The sequence below is a fragment of the Callithrix jacchus genome, chromosome 4 (assembly GCF_049354715.1).
Source record: "Callithrix jacchus isolate 240 chromosome 4, calJac240_pri, whole genome shotgun sequence".
In the NCBI taxonomy this organism is placed as follows: domain Eukaryota; kingdom Metazoa; phylum Chordata; class Mammalia; order Primates; family Cebidae; genus Callithrix; species Callithrix jacchus.
The window spans coordinates 28,860,234-28,881,521 of NC_133505.1; the positions used below are offsets into that span (position 1 = coordinate 28,860,234).

A 21,288-nucleotide genomic window follows, 5' to 3' on the forward strand; every position below is an offset into this window, starting at 1 on the left:
GCAGGCGAAGGAGAAGCTGTGGTCAGACGCTGGCCTGGCAGAAAGGATGCCCGTCCAAAGCAAAAGGACATCAGCCCTCGCAGGTAACATCTCCAGAAAGCTAGATCGTTATGGATAAAGAAAGTTCTGTTATAAAAGTTCTGTTGTTGTCGAGAGAGAGGAAGTTGCATGTGCATAAAGCCCTGTGTAGGAAGAAGTGATGTTTTTCTTTCTTTTTTTATTATACTTTAAGTTCTGGGATACATGTGCAGAATGTACAGGTTTGTTACATAGCTATACACGTGCCATGGTGGTTTGCTGCACTCATTAACCCTTCATCTACATTAGGTATTTATCCTAGGTTCCCTAGACCTCACCCCCTGACAGACCCCAGTGTGTGATGTGTTCTCATGTGTCCATGTGTTCTTATTGTTCAGTTCCCACTTATGAGTGAGAACATGCGGTGTTTTGTTTTCTGTTCTTGTGCTGTTTTATTTTAAAAAGAAATACATTTTTTTTTTTTTTGCTTGTCTGGGTCTCACTAGTTACAAACATGAAGATCTTTTGGAAGCCAATTGGTTATATTTCCTTCTACTTTGCTTTTGAAAGCTTATATCTGCTGGTAAAAAGAAATCTGGATAAAGATCCCATTATAGAAAGCCAAAATTATACTGCATTCTCCATTAAAATATTTTGTGTCCTATGGTGGCTTCTAGAGAGATCTACCCAGAAGAGTCTGCTCTCCTCTGAGAAAGGAAAGGTTAATAAATTCAACAAGAAAAATCCTGAGAAGACCAGTGCCTCTCTGGTTCACAGAAGTTTTGCCATCATTGATACAGAAAGACAAGACAAAGTAGAAGCTTTTGCTCCAAGAAATTCTGTACAGCCAAGAGAGAATATAGATGGAAAAGACATGTCATGCACAGAGAGCCTGAATACACAAGAAAGTGGAAGTGCTGGGAATGCTAAACAAGCCACTGTAGATAGAAATCAGCATCAAGTGTCTGAAGAAGAGGAAAATGGATTTCATTCTAAGGAAGATACTAGAGGAAAAGAAGACGAGAAGAAAGGAGAACTGGCAAGTGCGTATGAGACAGTGCTGGACCCACGTCCACATAAATATCAATACGTGTATAAAACTAACGGTGACCAATTCCATGAAAGGTGGGGTTACAGCGTTGCATAGCCACAGCAATGCTTTCTGTAGATGTGTGTGCCGCTGCCGTGTAAGGCCTTACTAAAAGGATAAATGAAGAGATTGTTTGAAGCAATGATTTATAACTTGGTTTTCCAGCTTATATGAATTTTTCATGGCCACATTTTCTTGCCATTATTTTTTCTTCTTGCTTGTGATATTTTCAGGCATTTTATCACTTGCTATGTTTTCTACTAACTGGTAGACAAAGACGATGATTAATAGTGCCCACAGGAATCAGTATTTTTTAAAGATCAAGTAAAGCATTGTTCTTTTCAGCGATACAGAGCATATCCTTCTTAAGGTCAAGTGATTAGATTTATCTATAAGTTAAAAACCTAAATCTGAAAAAGCTTGCCTACTTCATTATAAATGATAACTTTTTAAAATCTCTGTAATTTTTTATTAAAAATACTGCTGTACACACAGAGACTGAAACAGGATTAAAGATGAATAACACGAATTGGGTCATGACATTAGAACTTAACATACTTTTTAGGGAAGTTGTTGACATTCAAACCACAGAACCAAGGTCAAAAGCAAAATACAAAGGTCCCCTCATAGATAAATTGCCTATTTTTCCCAAATATTGTGAGGATTAAGTAAGACGTAGATTATTGAATGACTTTTTTCCTCACCTACAAAGTTTCGCATACAGATTCAGGTAATACTGTAGCCAATTACAATGGACTACTCTAAGTTATGAGTAGTCACATACCACAGTATCTGTTTGGAACCAAAAGTATCAAAACACTTTTGTGGTCTTTTTTAGGGATTTAAAACATAATTCTTATTTCATTTTGAAGTAAGATATCTGAAACCTCATCTTGGAGAAATTTAATTTCCAAGATTTAAGCATAAATACTACTAAATGCTGAGAAAGAAACCTCATCACTGTCAGATGTGCTCGATAAGGTCAGGAGCTGCCGAGAAATGGAAGTTAGGTCAATTCTTCCACTGATAAAGGTTTAGTCTCACTGCTGTTAAGATTCAGAGAGATTATTGTTTTTTTTATCATGCTATAATAATTTCTCTCTTCTCTAAAGGAAAGGAAGTGAAAAAATGAAGATCAAATTAGTTAGGAATTCATAAAATGACTGCTTTTATAAGGGGCAGTGGAATAACTTGGGGTCACAATTTGGTCAGTGGGGAGATTCCCTGGGACCCTGTTTATCTACACCCATAGGCTTGATGGGGAGAGCATGCTGCTCCATCTCGTCTCCAAGCACCGAAACGGTCACCTCTATCACGGAGCTCGCGTCCTCATCACCAAAACACTGTTTTAAGAAAGGCTTAGTTCTAAGAATTTTCACCATCTGGAAGTTCTCTTCTTGAAACTTGGAGAGCTGCAATTGGATTTCACCTTCCAGGTGTGTCACAGCATAAGGGCCATTTCTACCCCACGCATCTCTGGACGTTCAGCAGTAGGATCCATTTTTTGGAATGTGGACCAAACAGAGTACCTGGGCAGCAGTAAGTGGAGAGTGGCAGAGGAGCGCTTCGTCAAGGAGGACAGCAAAAAGTGCAGAGTAGGTGACGTAGTGGGCACAGGTGAAGAACACATGTGTCATTAGACACAGACAGCCAGGCAGGCTGAGGAGCTCCCAGGGCAGACTCCAGGAACCTGCCGGTATGAAGACCTCCCGAGGGCAAGATCACGACAGCGCAATTGGGTAGGAAATGGCTTTTGTATTGGCCTTTGAAGCCTCTTTAACCTTTTCCAGCAAGCATTTCAGACTAAATTTCATTTAATCTAACAGCCTGCAGAAGATGTAATGCCATTTCGATGCCGCCTGTGTATTTAACTCCCTCTTTTCATTAATCTGAAGCAGTGAATGTTATCAAGACACTTCTCTTGTGACTTCATTTTTCAGCATATTACGCTGTGAGAGGTGATGTCCATGTCAAATCAGATTCCCAGAGATTTATATTATCTGAATTTTTAAAAATATTAACACTTGCCAGAGTGTTTGGAACAAAATAAATGCTCAAGAAACATATGTTAAATAAATTTAGATTTCTTCGGAAGCAAGGCTGTTATTTACTTACCTCCCTTTGTATTCTTATTGTATGAGCGCAGTAGCTTCTTAATAAATGAATTAATGGAGAATGAGCGGGTTCATGGCAAGCCAGTTTTAACAGTAGTAGTCATGGAAAGATAAGAGAATACTGGGAGGAATATCCCCGAGTAATTCTGTATGTTAGAGCTGGTGCTGATGTGGACTAGCGTTTAAACACTTAAGGTGGAAGGGAAGAACGTGGGAGAAATGTGATCGCTGTTGAATATACACTTACATGGTTTTATTGGGTGTTTTATTTCCAGCCAGTCAGAAAAAATTCATCTTTGTGCCTTAAATCTGTCTTAAATAAAGTCTAAAACATTTTGGAAAGTAATATATAATATCGGGCATTTCAATAACATGAAGAAATGTTTCATTTTTCTTTTTTCTCTCTGCTTTAATTAAAATAATGCAGATTATCGGTATTGCATTTAAAAAATTATTAAAAATGGATGAAACAATTTCTCATGTCTGAACTTGAATGGTCTCAGGCTTGGAAGTATTACCTGTTTGGACTGTGTTGGGTTGGAAATTTGCAACTATTCTGACGTTTCTAAAAGTGATCCTGAAGATGGTATAGATAACCATTGAGCCCTCTGACACGCTTCCTCAGAGGGGTCAGGTATCACCTCTGTGAGTCACAGCTCATAATCTCAAGTGAAAATTTATATTCCTGGATCATTAGAAATCAAACAGATAGCTCCTTGTGTTTTCTATTAAATGACCATATTTTTACTGTGAGTCCCAGACTTGCTGCTGTAACAAGGTCAGACTGCTTGACAGATGGTTCTTCCATTTCTCTTACCTTCTAGTTGATGTCCCGGCCCCTCCTGCCCCATTCGACCATCGTATTGTGACAGCCAAGCAAGCAGCGGTCAACAGCTTCTATACAGTGAGCAAGACAGAAATCTTAGGAGGGTGAGTAATGCTGAATGTTAACATTCTCTCAACAAAAGAAGAGCGCTTGCAAAGACACGGGGCGGACGACTTTGTAAATGTCTGCCTATCTTGACCTGAGAACTAGCAACGTTAGAAACAAACATTTTAAGAAACTGTAACCATTTCTGAAAATTGTCACTGCTGCCAGAAAGGCTGATGTAGTGACTAAACTCTACATTTATTATCTGCTTTACTTCCCATGTTGTAATGTCTAAAAGAAAGAAAAACCCATTGTGAGTCACCAGGTTGACCAGCTATCCAAAGCCCATAGCGTAGCCTCCAGGAGACAGAACACAGAAATGAGTCAACAGTATGTCATTCTTGTGGCCTGTATTAGGTCTTTCTGTCATTGCTGCTGGTTTTTCATTTATGTTGTTACTGTATTAATTGCTATTATCCATTTCAATCGATTACTTTGCTCAGCAAATAAATTATTTTAGGGACACCTAAATGCACACTCTCCCTAAAGAAGAAAGATTAAAGTCCATCAGCTTCATGCTGGGGGTGGGGAGAGAGTGTTCTTTCTTCTTCTACTTCTTTCACAATCCCCCTATGATATCTTGTAACTCAAAGTCTAAATTACAACGTTTGCTGCCATCAACATGTCTGTGTGAAATAGGAAGAGGAAAGCAGAACGTTTGGACACATACATACAATATTTACTCACCAGCACAAGGAAAGCATGCATCGCCACTGCAGTTCAGGCTTCTGCAAGTAGTCTTCAGGGAGTCATTGATATTGTGAAGTCCCTTCTTCCTCTTCCCACTCTATTTCTTTGCCTTCTGCCGTATGGAACCACCTGGACTCTTCCTTCCTGAGCTGGCTGATCTTGGAGAATGCCCCATGAGACTGCGGGGATGGGCTGAGGGAGAAACAGGAATTCCACAGCATGAAGTGGTGCCATGGAGGTCTGAGGTATTTGGGTCTTCAGGGACTTCAGTGGCAAGCCAGCAACTATTTCTCTAACCGAGAATAGTTATTTGCAGAAGAAGCTTTGAAATAATTCCCAGGGTTTGTGCTGTTTTTTTGGTCAAGGTTTGTCAGTGGCTCCTTGAAATTTCCTTTCTGTCTCTTTGGGCTCCGTGGAATCTTCCCTTTGGTACCGTAGTCTAGACCAGCTGCCCATCAGCTCTTGTTATGGGCTTTACCAAAATTGGCAGCCGTAATTCACTCAGCAAATAAGTTAAAGGAGCATGATGAAATGTGCGTGGATGCCTTCAAAATGCAGACGTCACCAGTGCTGTACCTCGTTTTTGAGGGGAGGAGGTTCACGATGCAGCAGCCCCTGAGTTTTCCTGGGGCTTAATCTCCTGCCCTGTGGCCTCGAGGGTATTTATCATCCCTGCTTACCATGTTCAGTGAGGATAAGGTTATCACTGTGTTGAGCCAGCATGAATCCTGGGAATCGGCCTCAACCTTCTGGGCCTTGGAGAATAAATCAGGGGAAACAACCAGAGGGTTGAGGGAGCTGGGAAGTCAGACAGTGATGGGCCCCACTGCTGGCTCAGGAGGTTCTGGGGCCACTGCTAGTGAAGGGAAAAAAACATTTTTATAAGAGCCACTGAAGAGGTGGCTGGGGCTGTGTCCATATGTTCCCATAGGGACCCCATCTGGAACAGAGGTTGGAATTGAAGTCACTCCATGGCTATGTTTACAGTAATCCTGTGTCATTCTCCAAGATCCTCTGCTTCTGTGCTGCAGCCCCAATGGGATGCGGTGGCTGCCAGGGGCCCTGTGTCTGCCCAGCGTTGCCATGAACTTCATCCTTGAGGTCCTTGGCCTTGTCACTGGGCTTACCTTGGGTTCACTGTGTTGCTAGGGAAGCCATTCCCCACTCCCTACTGTGACAACCACCATTGCAGAGCAGGGACACATGTTCTAGCTTATTTTACTAACTAAGAAATCAAAGTAAGCAAATTAAATTTAAAACCACTCACAAGTGTGCACATCTGTATGTGATTACGTAGGTAAGAAGCTGTCTTATGTTTATATTCAAGCTCATAGGTGCCTGGGCAACATGTAGTCTTGACTATATGGAGATATATGCAGTATAGTTACATATGCAGTTTCCAAAAATAATTTCATATATCTGAAGGTAGGCTCTTGTTCATATGCCAGCAAAGCCCAGCTTATCACATTCATAGGTATTCAGAAAGATTCTGCATGGTCTGTAAAGGTGGTTCTTAAATGTTAGGGTGCATATCAATCACCCAAGAAATGGGCTGACATGGAGATTCTGGGGCCTCCCCCTGGATTTCTGCCTCAGGAGGTTTGGGGTAGGGCCCAGAAACCTGCATTCCTCACGGCCCCCAGGTGATTCTGATGCAAGTGACCCACAGACCACACCTTGACAAATGCTGCCTAGGAGTTTACTGAACAAAGTTGATGCACTCATAGGTCTGCTCATTGAGACTCAGAAGGAGAAATGCTGGGGCCACTGTGTTCTGTCTACTTGGCAGCTGACCACAGGGCCTCATGCTGTGCAACTTCCTTTTTTTTTTGGCAGAGGGCGTTTCGGCCAGGTTCACAAGTGTGAGGAGACGGCCACAGGTCTGAAGCTGGCAGCCAAAATCATCAAGACCAGAGGCATGAAGGACAAGGTACAGCCTGTGGGAGGCAGCTCCGCCCTCCCCGCCCTGTCTTGATCACACTAATGCACTGTTTCCTGCTTCTCAGGAGGAGGTGAAGAATGAGATTAGCGTTATGAACCAGCTGGACCATGCGAACCTCATCCAGCTCTACGATGCCTTTGAGTCTAAGAATGACATTGTCCTGGTCATGGAGTAGTACGTATCCCTCCTGTTCCCTCCCTGACCTCCCCAACAGCATACTTGACCATGACTGTGCGCCAGCAGCTCCGTCCTGTATAGCGGGACCAGAACCAAGCTTGCCCCTGTAGACTCTGATTCCCACGGATCACACAATCACATCAGTTCTACAAGGGAAACTACTTGGAATTACGCATCTCAATATAGGATTTTATTGCTAAGAAATAGCGGGGCCACGTAGACCTAGCTTTGTATCTAAGCTGTTCGTCAAAAACCAAGCTTAAATATTAGCCAGGGCAAACTGAGGAAAGCGGTTTTTGAGCTACGTCTTTCTTTCAACATATTCACTAATACAAAGTTCATGTCAAAAACTGTTGATGATTAGGGCTAAGAAGCTTCAATTTAAATTTACCTTTATAAAAACCTAAGGACTGGTTAATTAGAAACTGGGTACAGTCATGACTTGGTATCTGAGAGGGATTGGTCCCAGGATCCTCACAAATACCGAAACCAGAGGCCACTCAAGTTCCTGATATAAAATGGCATAGTCTTTTGCATATAACCTGTGCCCATCCTCTCGAGTTCTTTGAATCAACACCTGACTACCTATAACACTTGATACACTGTAAATGCCATGTAAACAGTCCGTATATTGTATTTTTAAAATTTCATATTATTTTTGTTGTTGTATTGTCAATTTTTATTGTTTTTTTGGTCAAACATTTCAATCTGCGATTGTTTGAACCTATGATTACAGAACCCACGAATAGGGAGGGCCGACTGCATTTCCAACACTGAATCGATATTGTGATTCTGTTTTGTTTTTCATTCTGCAAGAAGGCATTTTGAAAAAGTATAGTATCGTGGTCTTCCCTTATCCACACTGTCACTTTCCATCGTCTCAGTTACCAGAGGCCCCAAAATATTAAGTGGAAAATTCCAGAAGTAAACAATCAACAGGTTTTAAATTGCACACTGTTCTGAGTAGCCTGATGAAATCTCCCACCATCCCGCTCGGTCCCACCCAGGACGTGAATCATCCCTTTGTCCGGCGTCTCCATCACTCCCTGCGGTTAGTCACTTAGTAGCCAACTGGGTCATCAGATGGACTGTGGAGGTATCGCAGTGCTTGTGTTCACGGAACTCTCATTTTACTTCATAATGGCCCAAAAGCACAAGAATAGTGAAGCTGGCATGTTGTTATAATTGTTCTCTTTACCCTTAGTTATTGTTGTTAATTGCTTACTGTGCTTAATTTGTGAATTAAACTTTATTGGAGGTATATATCTATAGAAAATAACATAATATATACAGGGTTCAGTACTATCCACAGTTTCAGGTAACTACAGAGGGTCGTAGAATGTGTCCCTGAGGATAAGGGAAATTACTGTGTCTAGCACCAGACACATCGAAGCACTTTATCACTGAATTCAGTCTGGAGACTTAAAGGGCTGAGACCCTGACTACTTTCAGTCAGGGCTTGGAGTTCCCCTCCCAGAGTTCTTAGGGTCCTCTTTCTCTTCAACATCTTTAGAGCATGATACATGTGTGCTCGCCTCAGAGCTGAAGACATTGGATAAATGGGCTTTGAGGACCAGGTGCGGTGGCTCACGCCTGTAATCCCAGCACATTGGGAGGCCAAGGCGGGTGGATCACTTGAGATCAGGAGTTCGAGACCAGCCTGGCCAATGTGGTGAAACCCTATTTCTACTAAAAGTACTAAAATTAGCTGGGCATGATGGCACATGCCTGTAATTCCAGCTACTTGGGAGACTGAGGCATGAGAATCGCTTGAATCTAGGAGGCAGAGGTTGCAGTGAGCCAAAATCCCACCACTGCACTCTGTCTAGGTGACACTCCATCTCAAAAAACACACGCACACGCACACACACACACACACACACACACTAAAAAGGTGGCAGTCGTGGGGGGACTTTGAGGATTTCCATTTGCGAGATTGAAGGTATACAAAATACAGGCCTTCAAGATAAGAATCATCTAAGTAAGATAGCAAAGAAGGCAGAGAAATCACTGCACATACACCTTTCAGAAGAGGTAGCAGAACTTGCACAATGAGTTGCTACAAGAAAGGCGCATTGTGGTTGGAAAATCAGGACTGAGGGCTTTGCTCCTCTTCCCTCTGCAGTGTGGATGGTGGGGAGCTGTTTGACCGCATCATTGACGAGAACTACAATTTGACGGAGCTTGATACCATCCTGTTCATGAAGCAAATATGTGAGGGGATAAGGCACATGCATCAGATGTACATTCTCCACTTGGACCTGAAGGTAGAGCGTGTTTTGTATCTTGTGAGACCTAAGCCCTTCCCATCCCTTGCTCAGTGGGTCCTGTGTGCTATTACACATCAGCTGGGGAAATTGGTGCAGTCATTTCAGAAATGAATAAACATCTGGATTGTTACCCTCATCTCCTTATTCTCAGCTCTGTCACCCCCTAATATTTGCACGTTCCATCTTCAGGGGCTAATATTCAGATTCTTGTAACTTGCCTGTTTTAAGGAAATCTATATGGCAACAGTTTCCCTAAAAGTTTAGAATTAAAAAAGTCATCACCATCACCACCACCACTTGTCCAGATGAGAGGGATACCACACGGATCCCTCTCGTCTGGACAAGTAGGTGGGAGGACTTTAGCTCGCTCAGAATTCCCTAAGTAGTAGCCAGCCTTTCTAGGTCTCCAAGAATCACCAGCAAGTCCTTGAATCAATCAGGAAGCTCTGGACTTTGGGACTTGTTTTTCTGTGGGTTTGCTGCACCATGGAATAGAATCCGATGGAGAATAGAGCAGAGGGCAGTCAGAAGGATGAGGCTGAAATGCTAAGGAGCAGGGAGGATGGAGCGGGCACCCCACTGCAAATGGCGAAAAGCAGACAGGATAAGCCAAGCCGCCTTTCTCTATTCTCCTTTCGATTGCTCCTTCCCTCCTTACCTCTCTCACTAAGAAGTTTCTAGAATCGAACTGTACATAGTCTTAGTTATAACCAATAAAAGACCTAGGCCCAACGACCCTGATCAAGTCTCATATTGGGACTAAGTACCCGTAAAGTACATCTTGCGTGGCTCGGTCTTTTTCTCATTTCCCTGTTTGCACAGCACGACAGTGAGATAAAATATATATTCTATATAACATCCCATCTATTGCAAGTCACTAGGGATTGCATAGCAAAATAAATTTAGCCTCCTTAAATAGGTTTCCATGGGCCTCTCTTCCTATAACTTGGCTTCCCTCACTGTCTTGATTTATGTGCCTTGCCTTTCCCATTCACTTGTGAGCAGGAGGAGTGCAGGAGGAAGTGGTTTATAAAATGACACAGTCAGAGGTTAAAAATCATTAGCAAAACCCTCACTATGAACCGAGTTTGATAATGCATGCTTTCATGGAGCATTTTCATTGAATGTAGATATTCTGCAGATATTCCTACAGGGATTTGATTGGCAACTGGAACTAGGAGTTCCAGTTCTCCTAGTTCTCTGAAGCCTCCATATGGGGCTTCAGAACATTGATTGGGGACTTGCAGTGGGCAATTTTAGTTATGGCTTGGATGCAAAGATCATAATAAAGGTGACAGCTGGATGAGTCATTAAGGAGCTGCTTTTCTGAAAGCTTCTTGGAAGGAAAAGGGCCAGGAATATTGAGTGTTTGTCACTATGTGGGGGAGATTATAGGTGACTTAAAAACAGTCTGCTTTATATTTTTCTGTTTTGCAAATTTTATCCAATGAACATTCTTTAATTTTATAAGCATAAAAAGGCTAAATTTTGAAATGCCCTCAAAGCAGTTTCTCTGTATTTTGCAAACTTTTTGATGCCACAATACTCCTTCACAATTGGACAGCCTTATACATGATCAATCAGTTATTGAAGCATGAAACCGAACGTTTTACTTAGCACCCCCTTCTCTGTAATGATTTTTACTCACAGACATCTGTTTTAGCGATATTTTAGAAAAGCGCTTCCAAAGATATTTTACCCAACCAAATGGACTATTGAATATTGATAAGGTGACACTATGTCATTTCATAATGTGTTTCTGAATTTCTGGTCCCATTGGAACCTCTTCTCCACCCAGACAGGTCGGGGATGGGGAGCCTGATCCCACTAAAGGCTGAGGAATGGGATCCTGGGCATTCAGCTTCTGGGCTGGTGGCCTCTAGCTCGTAAAGAAGCATTGGGACTGGAATGTTAGGGTTCTTGACTCTTCAAAAACTTTTTTCTCTTTTATAAATAGCTTTGGCTTTAAATCAAATCCCTTACTCTGTTTTTCTACCCCAAAAAACATTAGAGGCACTTGTAAGACATTCTGTAATCACTGAGTAGCTGCACTACAACCTACTTTTCTCCCCGTACACCCCAAGACTGTCAGGTTAGCAGGGTAAGGTCTTACTAGAGCCTAGCTCCAAGGGCACACTTAGTCAGGGCTTTTAGGCATTGAGACCAAACTCAGCAAAACCTTGGAGCTGCCGAGACTGAAGAATGACTGGAGAGAAAAGCTCTCTTCTGCTGCGCGACTTTCCCTTAGGCGCTGAGCAAAGGGAAGCTCTGGAGGCCGGAACGTTCACATTACAGTGCATGTTCAGTGTGGCTGTTTCAATGGATCAGGTCAATTCTCTTGAAACTCATAAATCTTAAGAAAAATATTTCTTCAAGAAGGGGAAATTCATACTGAATAATTTAGAGGGGCAGATGTCTGGCCTGAGTGGGCCTCCGCCGGTGCATTTGGGAAGGACTGAAGCAGCCTCCTCTTCTTGCTCCCCTCAAGGCCTCTGCCTGAACTCAGGCATTATGGTGAACTGTGAAGCTGGGGAGAGGACAGGCTGGATAATGCAGGGCTGGCAGGATACCCGCAACCTCATCCACCACATAATTAAAGGAGAAAATACCCACACAGACAAGCCTGCCCCGAAGTGAAAGGCCTGATATGTTTTTTTCTGAGCATCGTTGTATTTTTAGTTGTGGTTCAAGGACAATTTGAGTGAATGATGGTTGTTTTCATTGCTAATGTGTCTCTTTCTCCTGGCAGCCTGAGAATATCCTGTGTGTGAGTCGGGATGCTAAGCAAATAAAAATTATTGATTTTGGATTGGCCAGAAGGTATGTCTATTTGGACATAGATGTACGAATGGAGTTAGGGAACATGATGGGTGCCCTGTCTTTGCAAACATATATCTGATCTGCTCCTTGGTTTTGTGATCTCATTTATAATTCATTTACCAAAAATTATGTTTGGCCCTAACTTGCTAAATTTGAGATTTGAGCATTTAGAAGTTCCTACAATGCATGCAATAAAAAGTATAAAAAATTAAAACCTGATACAGTGAAGTTTATTAAATTAGAAGCCATTAATTTAGCATTTGCAAGAGTTTGTCCTCATTGTTCATATTTGTTCCATCTGTACAGAGAAGATTTACTTTAAAAATATTAACAATGTAAATAGGATTGCAAAGGGTTCTGGCACATAAAAGCTTCTTCAGGGAACAAAGCGTTTATGTGGACACGTTAACAATTCAGCACATTAATGATGCGTATAAAATGGATGTTGTAAATTATTGCAGCACTCTGTTTATTCATTAATATGGCTTTATTTGAGTTATCCCCATGTCAATGACTGTATCAGTTTTCCTCTTGTCATCTTCTATAATTCAGATGTTCTAATTATTCACAGCAGCTTCTCCCACAACTGGTTCAGCTTATTACGGTTTTCTAGTATGAATTTTGACTTTAAAATTTTCTGGGGCCCTTTTACAAGTTTTTGACACTCTTGCTTAATGGCTTGATCTCCTTTAATGTTTATTTATTTGAGGTTTGCCATGTGGCTGAAGTTATTTTTTCTCATAGATGGCATCATTTCAATGTTCATGATTTTTGATTGACACTTCCATCCTTCCATTTTGTCTCTTAAATTCCAGATACAAACCCAGAGAGAAGCTGAAGGTGAACTTTGGAACCCCAGAATTTCTCGCCCCTGAAGTTGTAAACTATGATTTTGTTTCCTTTCCGACGGACATGTGGAGTGTGGGGGTCATCGCCTATATGCTGTAAGCAGCTCTCCTCTCTCTCTTAGCCTTTTCCAACTTCATCCGTATTTTCTGAGGTTTTGCTATTTGATCTCCTACATGACTCAGGCTAGTCTCACCCCTCAGAGGTGACATGCCTGGCGTTTGCCATCTGACCATGTAGTAGCACTTTGCAAGCTATAAAGTACTTTAAAGAGAAAACCGCACTATTCTTTGAGATTCATATTCTGTTGTTGTTGTTGTTGTGTCTTTTTTCTTTTTTTCTTGAGAGGGAGTCTCTCTCTATCACCCAGGCTGGAGTGCAGTGGTGCGATCTCGGCTCACTGCAACCTCCACCTCTTGGGTTCAAGCGATTCTTCTACCTCGGCCTCCTGAGTAGCTGGGATTACAGGCACCTTCCACTGCACTTAGCTAATTTTTGTATTTTTAGTAGAGACGGGGTTTCACCATCTTGGCCAGGCTAATCTCAAACTCCTGACCTCATGATCTACCCACCTCGGCCTCCCAAAGTGTTGGTATTACAGGTGTGAGCCACCGGGCTTGGCCTTTGCTGCTGTCTTTATTGCCGCAGTTGTTGAATTAGGAGTTGGGTGGAGGTGGCAAGCATTTTCTTGATTGCAATAATATATTATAAAATTACACTTTAGGATTAGATTATTTTCCTTCTCTCACTTTTAAATGGCAGAACAGAAAAAGCAACCTTCATGGAAAGGGGTTGAGGCTGTTTAAAAAATACTCACTCTGGACCCTATGTCCTCCAGACTTAGCGGTTTGTCCCCTTTCCTGGGTGACAATGATGCCGAGACGCTGAACAACATCCTGGCCTGTAGGTGGGACTTAGAAGATGAAGAATTTCAGGAAATCTCGGATGAGGCCAAGGAGTTCATCTCCAAGCTTCTGATTAAGGAGAAGAGGTAATCAGTTCTTCCTGTGCTCTGGGCAAAGTAGGGACAATCAGGAAGCAGTGCGCACCACCGGGGCTGTTAGAATTCATTCCTTGATAACATCTGTGATGCTTGAGCAAAGTTGTAGATAGAATGAGGTTTGATCCTCTTGACCCAATCTACTGAGATCTGGGGCTGCTTTGGTTATGGAGCTACACAAACCTTTCTCCTGCCATTCACCACGCAGCTATACAAGTCATGGGCTCCTGCTGGGCCTCAGCTGACTCACTGTCAAAATGAAGGGCTTGGGAGAAGTTATTTCTAGGATTCCTTTCACCTCTACAAAGCTGTATATGGTTCCATTAGCTGAATCTTTTAGCCACCATTTCATTCGAGAACTTACTACGGGCCATATCATGCCAAGTGCTTTGTAGACATTATCTCTTTTAACAACCACCCCAGCCCCAACTCCGTAAGGTAGAGTGAGGTAGAAGATCCCGAGAGGTTTGGTCTGTGATCACACCACTAGTAATTGGCAGAACGGAGGCTCAAGCAAGTAGTTCTCCTTCCCCCAAGGCCACACACTTGGCTGTTATTTATTACATGGCCCTCTATTTTCTGTCATGCTAAAACCACATTAATTCAATATTCAGTGGGTGAAAAAGAGTAACACTGAAATATAGGGATCTGCATTTTAGAATCATAGAGGGAGAAGGGCATTGCGATTTTAACCCATCAAACACACTGTTTCAGATGGCTTTATAACTGAACCACATAACGATTGAAGCAGTTGAGATTTTGAGGGCCAATAGCACTTGCTTTATCATTTTATTATCTTTACGGCTTTAAGGTTATTAATACACATGGCCAGGAATCAATAAGTAGGAGGGTGTCACAGGGAGTGGGGAAACAGTGTGGGCAGTGGGTGTGGTACAGAGCCTGGCAGGAGATGCGTTCATTCAGGCATTGATCACCTACTGTGTGCCAGGAATGCATCGTGTGCTAAGAATAGATGCATAAATCCAGTCCCTGCCATTAGTAACTTACCATCTAATCAAAGGGGTAGGTATTTTTAATTTTATTATTGTTTTTAGGTATTTTTAAAAAAGATGAAATAAAATGTAATAAAACTGAGTCTCAGAGGATGAGGAGAAACTAGCCAGGTTAAGAACATCCATTCAACAGGAGGGACAATTGACAAATAGTGGATTAATAATAATAATAACCTTGGCTGTCATTGTGCCTTCCTGTCAAGGCAAAATATAGCCAAGGTCATTATTATTAGCACATTACCCTACCCGAGGCAGTGAATAGCTGGAAACTGTGAACCCTATCAAATCTTTGGAAGATGAGAAATCCATATTTACTGTGAACCTGTTTTACATGTGTACTTTCATGTGTTATCTTATTTGGCTTCTGGATAATTCTGTGGTCTGTGGAGACTATCATTTTACAGATGGGGAAACTGAGGCTTAGAGCAGTGCCACAGTCACATGGCCAGCTCCAAGCAGATGCAGAGGTGGGCCCAGTGGGCTCTAGTGCCACTCATCCTTTCAGTCTGAGGGCTTCATTAATGCCAAGGAGCATCAGATACACATTTGGGCCAATGGCAACTGGCTTAGAATTCCAGTCAATGCTTGGATGAAACGAAAGCCAAAAGCCAAACTGCACTATCATAGAATGAATTTCTGGGGTACAAAAATAAACTTGAAATGTTATTCAAAGTTTAATCATTAGTACAATGTTATTGTTAACTTTTTTTTTGAGACAGGGTTTCGCTCTTGTTACCCAGACTGGAGTGCAATGGCGCGATCTCGGCTCACTGCAATCTCCGCCTCCTGGATTCAGGCAATTCTCCTGCCTCAGCCTCCTGAGTAGCTGGGATTATAGGCATACACCACCACGCCCAGCTAATTTTTGTATTTTTAGTAGAGATGGGGTTTCACCTTGTTGACCAGGGTGGTCTCGATCTCTTGACCTCATGATCCACTCGCCTCGGCCTCCCAAAGTGCTGGGATTACAGGCATGAGCCACTATTGTTAACTTTTTAATAGCCAGACTTAAAAAGCTCGACACTAGAGTACAGAATCATCCTTTTTCACCTTGATCAGCCATCGGAATCTCTGGAGGTCCAGTACTGAAAATGTATGATACTAAGCAGAACCACACTTCCACCTGAGGTTGGTGGCACTCAAGAAGTTTTTAAAAATTACCTCTGCCTGTTTTGGGCACTGTAATGGTGATGTTCTCACCAAGTTCACTGACTGTAATACTTATCTCCTCTTCAAATCTGATACTTAAGTGCTTTGGTATCTGATGAAATGATTGTATTGAAGCGATCCTACAAATTGAAGCTTTCGTGCTGCTTAAACTAATTCTTTGCCTTCAGATTGTTGCATTCACTTACAGTTTTTATTTTTGAAGTTTATTTGTTTTAATGTGATAAATGTTAGCACATCAAACAAATTTATAGCACTTAGAATTCAAATATAATAAATCAATATTATTTTTCTCATATTATTTTCCAAAATTGTATAAACCTTTGCTAGCTCCAAAAGGATATTGTTTCTTCATAAAAGTTTCTAATGGTCCTTCTCTTCACAATTACATTAACTCTTTCCCTACAAAAGTTAGTAATATTTACTATTCAGAAGTTTTAATATGTAAATTGCTTTGGCAATCATTAGGAATCATTGTAGCATTTTATTCTTACAATAGTAAATATATATTTATTTTTCAACTAACTGATAGGAGTTCACTTTACTAATCTCAAATGTTCTATCGCAGAAATGGTTATATTTGACAGTAAATGTTGTTATTAAGAAGAATTTTGATTATTTGCCTTGTTTGTCTTTACTAATGTTATCCTGAGTGGATTTGATGGTCGCCTATGCCATCGTTGACAGCATACAATTCAAGAGAAGGCAGAAATGACCATGAGTTTGACATTCGGCCATCTGGTCTCCCAAAGGCAGAGGCTAGAGCTGAAATTGCACAGCAGAGACAGGCCTCCTTCTGTGTGTTTCTACTAATTACCTTCTGAATTTCCCTCTAGTTGGCGAATAAGTGCAAGCGAAGCTCTCAAGCACCCCTGGTTGTCAGACCACAAGCTCCACTCCAGACTCAATGCCCAGGTGACCACGGCTTCTTGCTCTTCCTCTTCTTCTCCTGTCTGTCTGTCTTTCGAAGATCAGATGCTTGAGTTATCTTAACCTTAAATGAGGTTCTTTCTCATTCCTTTTCTTGTAGACTGCAAATCTTGTGCTGGTATTAATTACTTAAAATGCCTTTTTAATTTTTTTAAATTTATTTTGTTTTATTTTTATTTTTTGGAGATGGAGTCTTGCTCTCTCACCCAGGCTGGAATGCAGTGGCAAAATCTCTGCTCACTGTCACCTCCGCCTCCCAGATTCAAACAATTCTGTTGCCTCAGCCTCCAGAGTAGCTGGGACTACAGGCACGTGCCACCGCACCCAGCTAGTTTTTTGTATTTTTAGTAGAGATGGTCTTTCACGGTGTTAGCCAAGATGGTCTCAGCCACCTGACCTTGTGATCTACCCACCTTGGCCTCCCAAAGTGCTGGGATTACAGGTGTGAGCCACTGCGCCCAGCCAAAATGTTTAAAAAAAAATTTTTTTTTGAGATGGAATTTTACTCTTGTTGCCCAAGCTAGAGTACAATGGCACAATCTTGGCTCACTGCAACCTTCACCTCCCGGGTTCAAGCGATTCACCTGCCTCAGCCTTTCAAGTAGCTGGGCTTATAGGCACGTGCCACTATGCCTGGCTAATTTTATAGTTTCAGTAGACAGTTTCACCGTGTTGGTCAGGCTGGTCTCAAACTCTTGACCTCGTGATTCACCCACCTCAGCCTCCCAAAGTGCTGCGATTACAGGTATGAGCCACTGCACCCAGCCTTAAAATGTTTTTCTGAGCAATTTGTGTTTTAAAAATAATGTATTTGTTGTTTAGTAGAGTATTTTCATCATAACTATTTATTATCCATTATAAAATGAATTACTTCATTGTCTTATGTGCACATACATACACACATATAACCTATAAACATATAAAGTCCTGGACAATATATAGTCATGTCCATTCAGGAGAACTATGCCTCCTTTAAATGGAATTCAGAATTCTAAATTCTGTGCTTGCCTGGTTTGGTCTGCACTGGGCACCAAATCTAAACTCTAATACTCCGCTTGTTCCAGCTATCTATACAAGTCTATGTGTAGGAGGAGACTCTTAGACTACAGACTGAGTATTGGGAATAAGCAAGCCCCACTCTGTATAACTTCTTACAGTGAAGTCTCCATCTACTCTCATTGCCTTGATTACCAGATGTTTATATTCCAACTTCCTCATCTGTCTCTTTGGCGCAGATATCTTTCCTAAGCTGCAGGTCCATATGTCTTCCTGTGTACTAGATGTTTCCACCTGGATCTTCCCATCCCTAAACTAATCTCATCTCCCTGCACCTTGCCTCACCGTCAGTGACCCTCCTAGGGAAGGATGTCCATGGAGTGGCCTCAGCCAGGCCCGGGCATCTTCTTTGTTTCCTTCCTCTCCCTCGATCCCCCATTGCATGTTTAATTTACATCCATGTTCTGTACCTGATATCCCCTATTTACCTCTGGAATCTGTCTATTTCTTTCCATTCCCATGGTTACCGCGGCCTGGGACATGCCTCCCCTGAGTGACTGCAGCCTCCTAACTGGCTTCTCTGCCTCCTTCTTGTTGTCTCCATCCAAATAATTGTGGATTATATAATTAACACAGAAACGGATGTGTAATGCCCAAGTAACTTTACTAAACATCTTGGATGTTCAACTGGTAAGATGCATTACAGGCAAGATGCCATGCAAGCCTTTGGGCTCACCGGGGACCTGTCTGACATGCCCATCAGTTAGGGTGGCTGGTGCCCTGCCCTGGCATAGCATGGGTTTGATACATTTTTGTTTCTTCCACCTTTGCTCCTCATCCTCTCCATTTCCTGAGGTTTTCAAATAGAACTTTTTCACTGACCAACAAACCTTGGAATGACTATGCCTTAGGTACTCACTTTTTCCACATCCAGTTTTTATTGAAATTAACTTTACTTCTAAATTCAGCATCGGCACTAAGTTTTATTTGTGTCTGAATATACCTTTCCTTGATAATTGGTACTGATGTCAAATAAAAATAGACTTATTACCTAGTGGGTACCTCACCCAGACTACATAAACTGCTTATTAGGGTTACCAACCTATTTTGAGCCAATTTTCCACCAATGTATTTTTATCCAAGCTTATTGGTCTCCAAATACACTTTGACATGGCAGGACAGTATAGAAACCACGGCAGATAATTAATGACATTGTACAGTTTAAAAAGTGTTTAAGAATATTTTTTAAAAACAACAACAGGTAAAATCACCTTTTGTATCCATCCATCTGCTGGTACCTGAAGTGAACTTGAACTGAAGTTCAAGGGTGATGATGGATTTTTTTAAATGAAAAACAAATTCCATTTTATAAATCTAGTTATTACAGTTATAATTATACAGCACTGTGGAGGCACTCTTCCACCTGCTTTACAAAAATTAGCTCACGCACTCCTCATACCAACCCACAAAACAGGCACATTAGTGTCTGTATCGGAGAATACTCAGGACTGGGGCTGAGCTCTGGAGTCCAGGTAGAGCCTCACTGCTATGCTTTCCTGCTGGTGACAGGCTGCTGGGCACGGGGGACCTGAGCGATGCTTCCAGAACCTTTCTTGTACCATACAGTTTTAGCGTTCCTGAAAGTCAATTTTCAAACTTAGTGTATCTTACTTTTCAATGAAATATTGAGGCTACAGTTTTCCGGAAGGCTTATTTTTGGAATAATCTTGCTTCTGATATGTTTTACAAAATCAGAATTCACCTTTATGTTGAACATTTAATTCTCATCCAAAACTGTTTAGCATTTCAACCTAAATTATATATTTTAAGTCTTTCATATATTTTTATTAGTCTCTTTGGCATCAAGCTTAAAAGCACTATTTCGTAACCACTTGAATAGCATATTGACTGTCACTAAATTTAAGAAGGATTTTTTTTTTCTTAGAAGTTAATATCCTAGAGTTCTCTGCTCTCTGTGTGTCACCCTCAAGGTGACATGCAATGGCTCGCAGTCTTTCTTATGTCCCCAACCATCTGTGTGTAACCTGTTTCCATCAGAAGCAGCTCTCAGCTGGGGTGGGGCAAAGCACTCCCAAACTAGGAATCTACTAGAACTCAGCACCTACTGCAGAATTAACCAGGGTTCTGGGGCCAGAGGAAGGACCACCACACACATTTGACATGGTTTCTTTCCCCTAGAATTACGAAGCCTCTGACCCTTCCCTCCCATTCTCTGTTATGATCTTGGCTCACGCCATCTCAGTGAACTAATAAAACAACCTATGAACTGATATCCAGCCTCCACTCACCCTCTTCCCTAATCTATCAAATCATTAGTTCCTTAATTACACCTCAGCCATTGATTGAAAAAATCTTCACCCGTTCCCCATTGTCCACAGCAGACCTGACCCAGCGGTAGTCAGGGCCTGCTCCAGGGCACCCCCAGCTCTTGTGTTGAGCTCCACTGCTGCCTCCAGAGCAGCCCACAAGTCAGTTCCTGTCTAAGGCCTGTATCAAAAGCCACTGCTTTTCTCAGTCCTGAAATTGGAGACTCTTTCTTTGTCTTCTTAAATCTCTTTGTGGAATTTATTTAACTGATAGTACTGTTGTTACTCAATTTGAAAACTTTTGGAAGAAGCCGTTTCTGTGTGTGACTCATCTTTGTAGTTATGGTAGCCCCAGGATCGCGCGTGATAGAGCACTCTTGCGCTGTATCGGCGTGAGTTTCGGCAAAATACACCTAAGTATGATGAGGTGCTGAGTTGTTTGGCCCTGACTCTTGTGTGACAGGGGCCTCAGGGGAGAGTGGACTCTGAGATGGACTCTGAGGTTGGCCAATGTGTCCGCCAGGGGCTCCCTGGCAATTTAAGCTTCAGGAACCTCTCTTGAAGAGCACCTTCCACTCAGTAGCAAGTGATTGTCTCTTCATGTGTTCCCGTAAATCAGGACCTGACGGAAATGTCCTAATTCTTCCCATGTGCCTTCTGCTTTCCCTAGAAGAAGAAGAAGAATCGTGGCTCTGATGTCCAGGACTTTGTGACCAAATAGTCTACTGGAGGCACCCATTTGAAAGGTTAGTCTTGGGTCTCCTGAAGAGGTTTCTGTGAAGGCCTTAAGAGAGAGGGATAAGAAGGAAATGGAACATTTGCTAACAGACTATGCAGGAAGAAGAGCAGCATTTTGACTGGCGCAGAGGCTGAAATCAGACTGCCGTGTCCGCACCCTGGCTCTGCTGTTTCTTACTGGAGGAAGCTCAGTGCCTGACTTGTGGGTTGGGGAGAGTC

The 21,288-nt window shown here is 42.1% G+C and overlaps 1 protein-coding gene across 5 annotated transcripts in view; it reads left to right on the top strand.

The window, feature by feature from the left end:
- The window catches only part of MYLK4 (myosin light chain kinase family member 4), a 106,547-nt gene that overhangs the window by 77,975 nt on the left and 7,284 nt on the right, over window positions 1–21,288 (top strand). For 3 of the 5 annotated variants that reach the window (XM_035295146.3, XM_035295144.3, XM_035295147.3), the window contains 10 exons: window positions 5–83; window positions 4,047–4,152; window positions 6,680–6,773; window positions 6,850–6,959; window positions 9,088–9,229; window positions 11,982–12,052; window positions 12,868–12,996; window positions 13,737–13,889; window positions 16,915–16,993; window positions 21,002–21,077. In XM_035295146.3, the coding sequence (XP_035151037.3) occupies window positions 5–83; window positions 4,047–4,152; window positions 6,680–6,773; window positions 6,850–6,959; window positions 9,088–9,229; window positions 11,982–12,052; window positions 12,868–12,996; window positions 13,737–13,889; window positions 16,915–16,993; window positions 21,002–21,052 (1,014 nt within the window). In that variant the 3' untranslated portion in view covers window positions 21,053–21,077. The remainder of the gene's footprint in view (window positions 1–4; window positions 84–4,046; window positions 4,153–6,679; window positions 6,774–6,849; window positions 6,960–9,087; window positions 9,230–11,981; window positions 12,053–12,867; window positions 12,997–13,736; window positions 13,890–16,914; window positions 16,994–21,001; window positions 21,078–21,288) is intronic. The other 2 variants (XM_035295145.3, XM_078370580.1) reach the window with 1 other exon arrangement.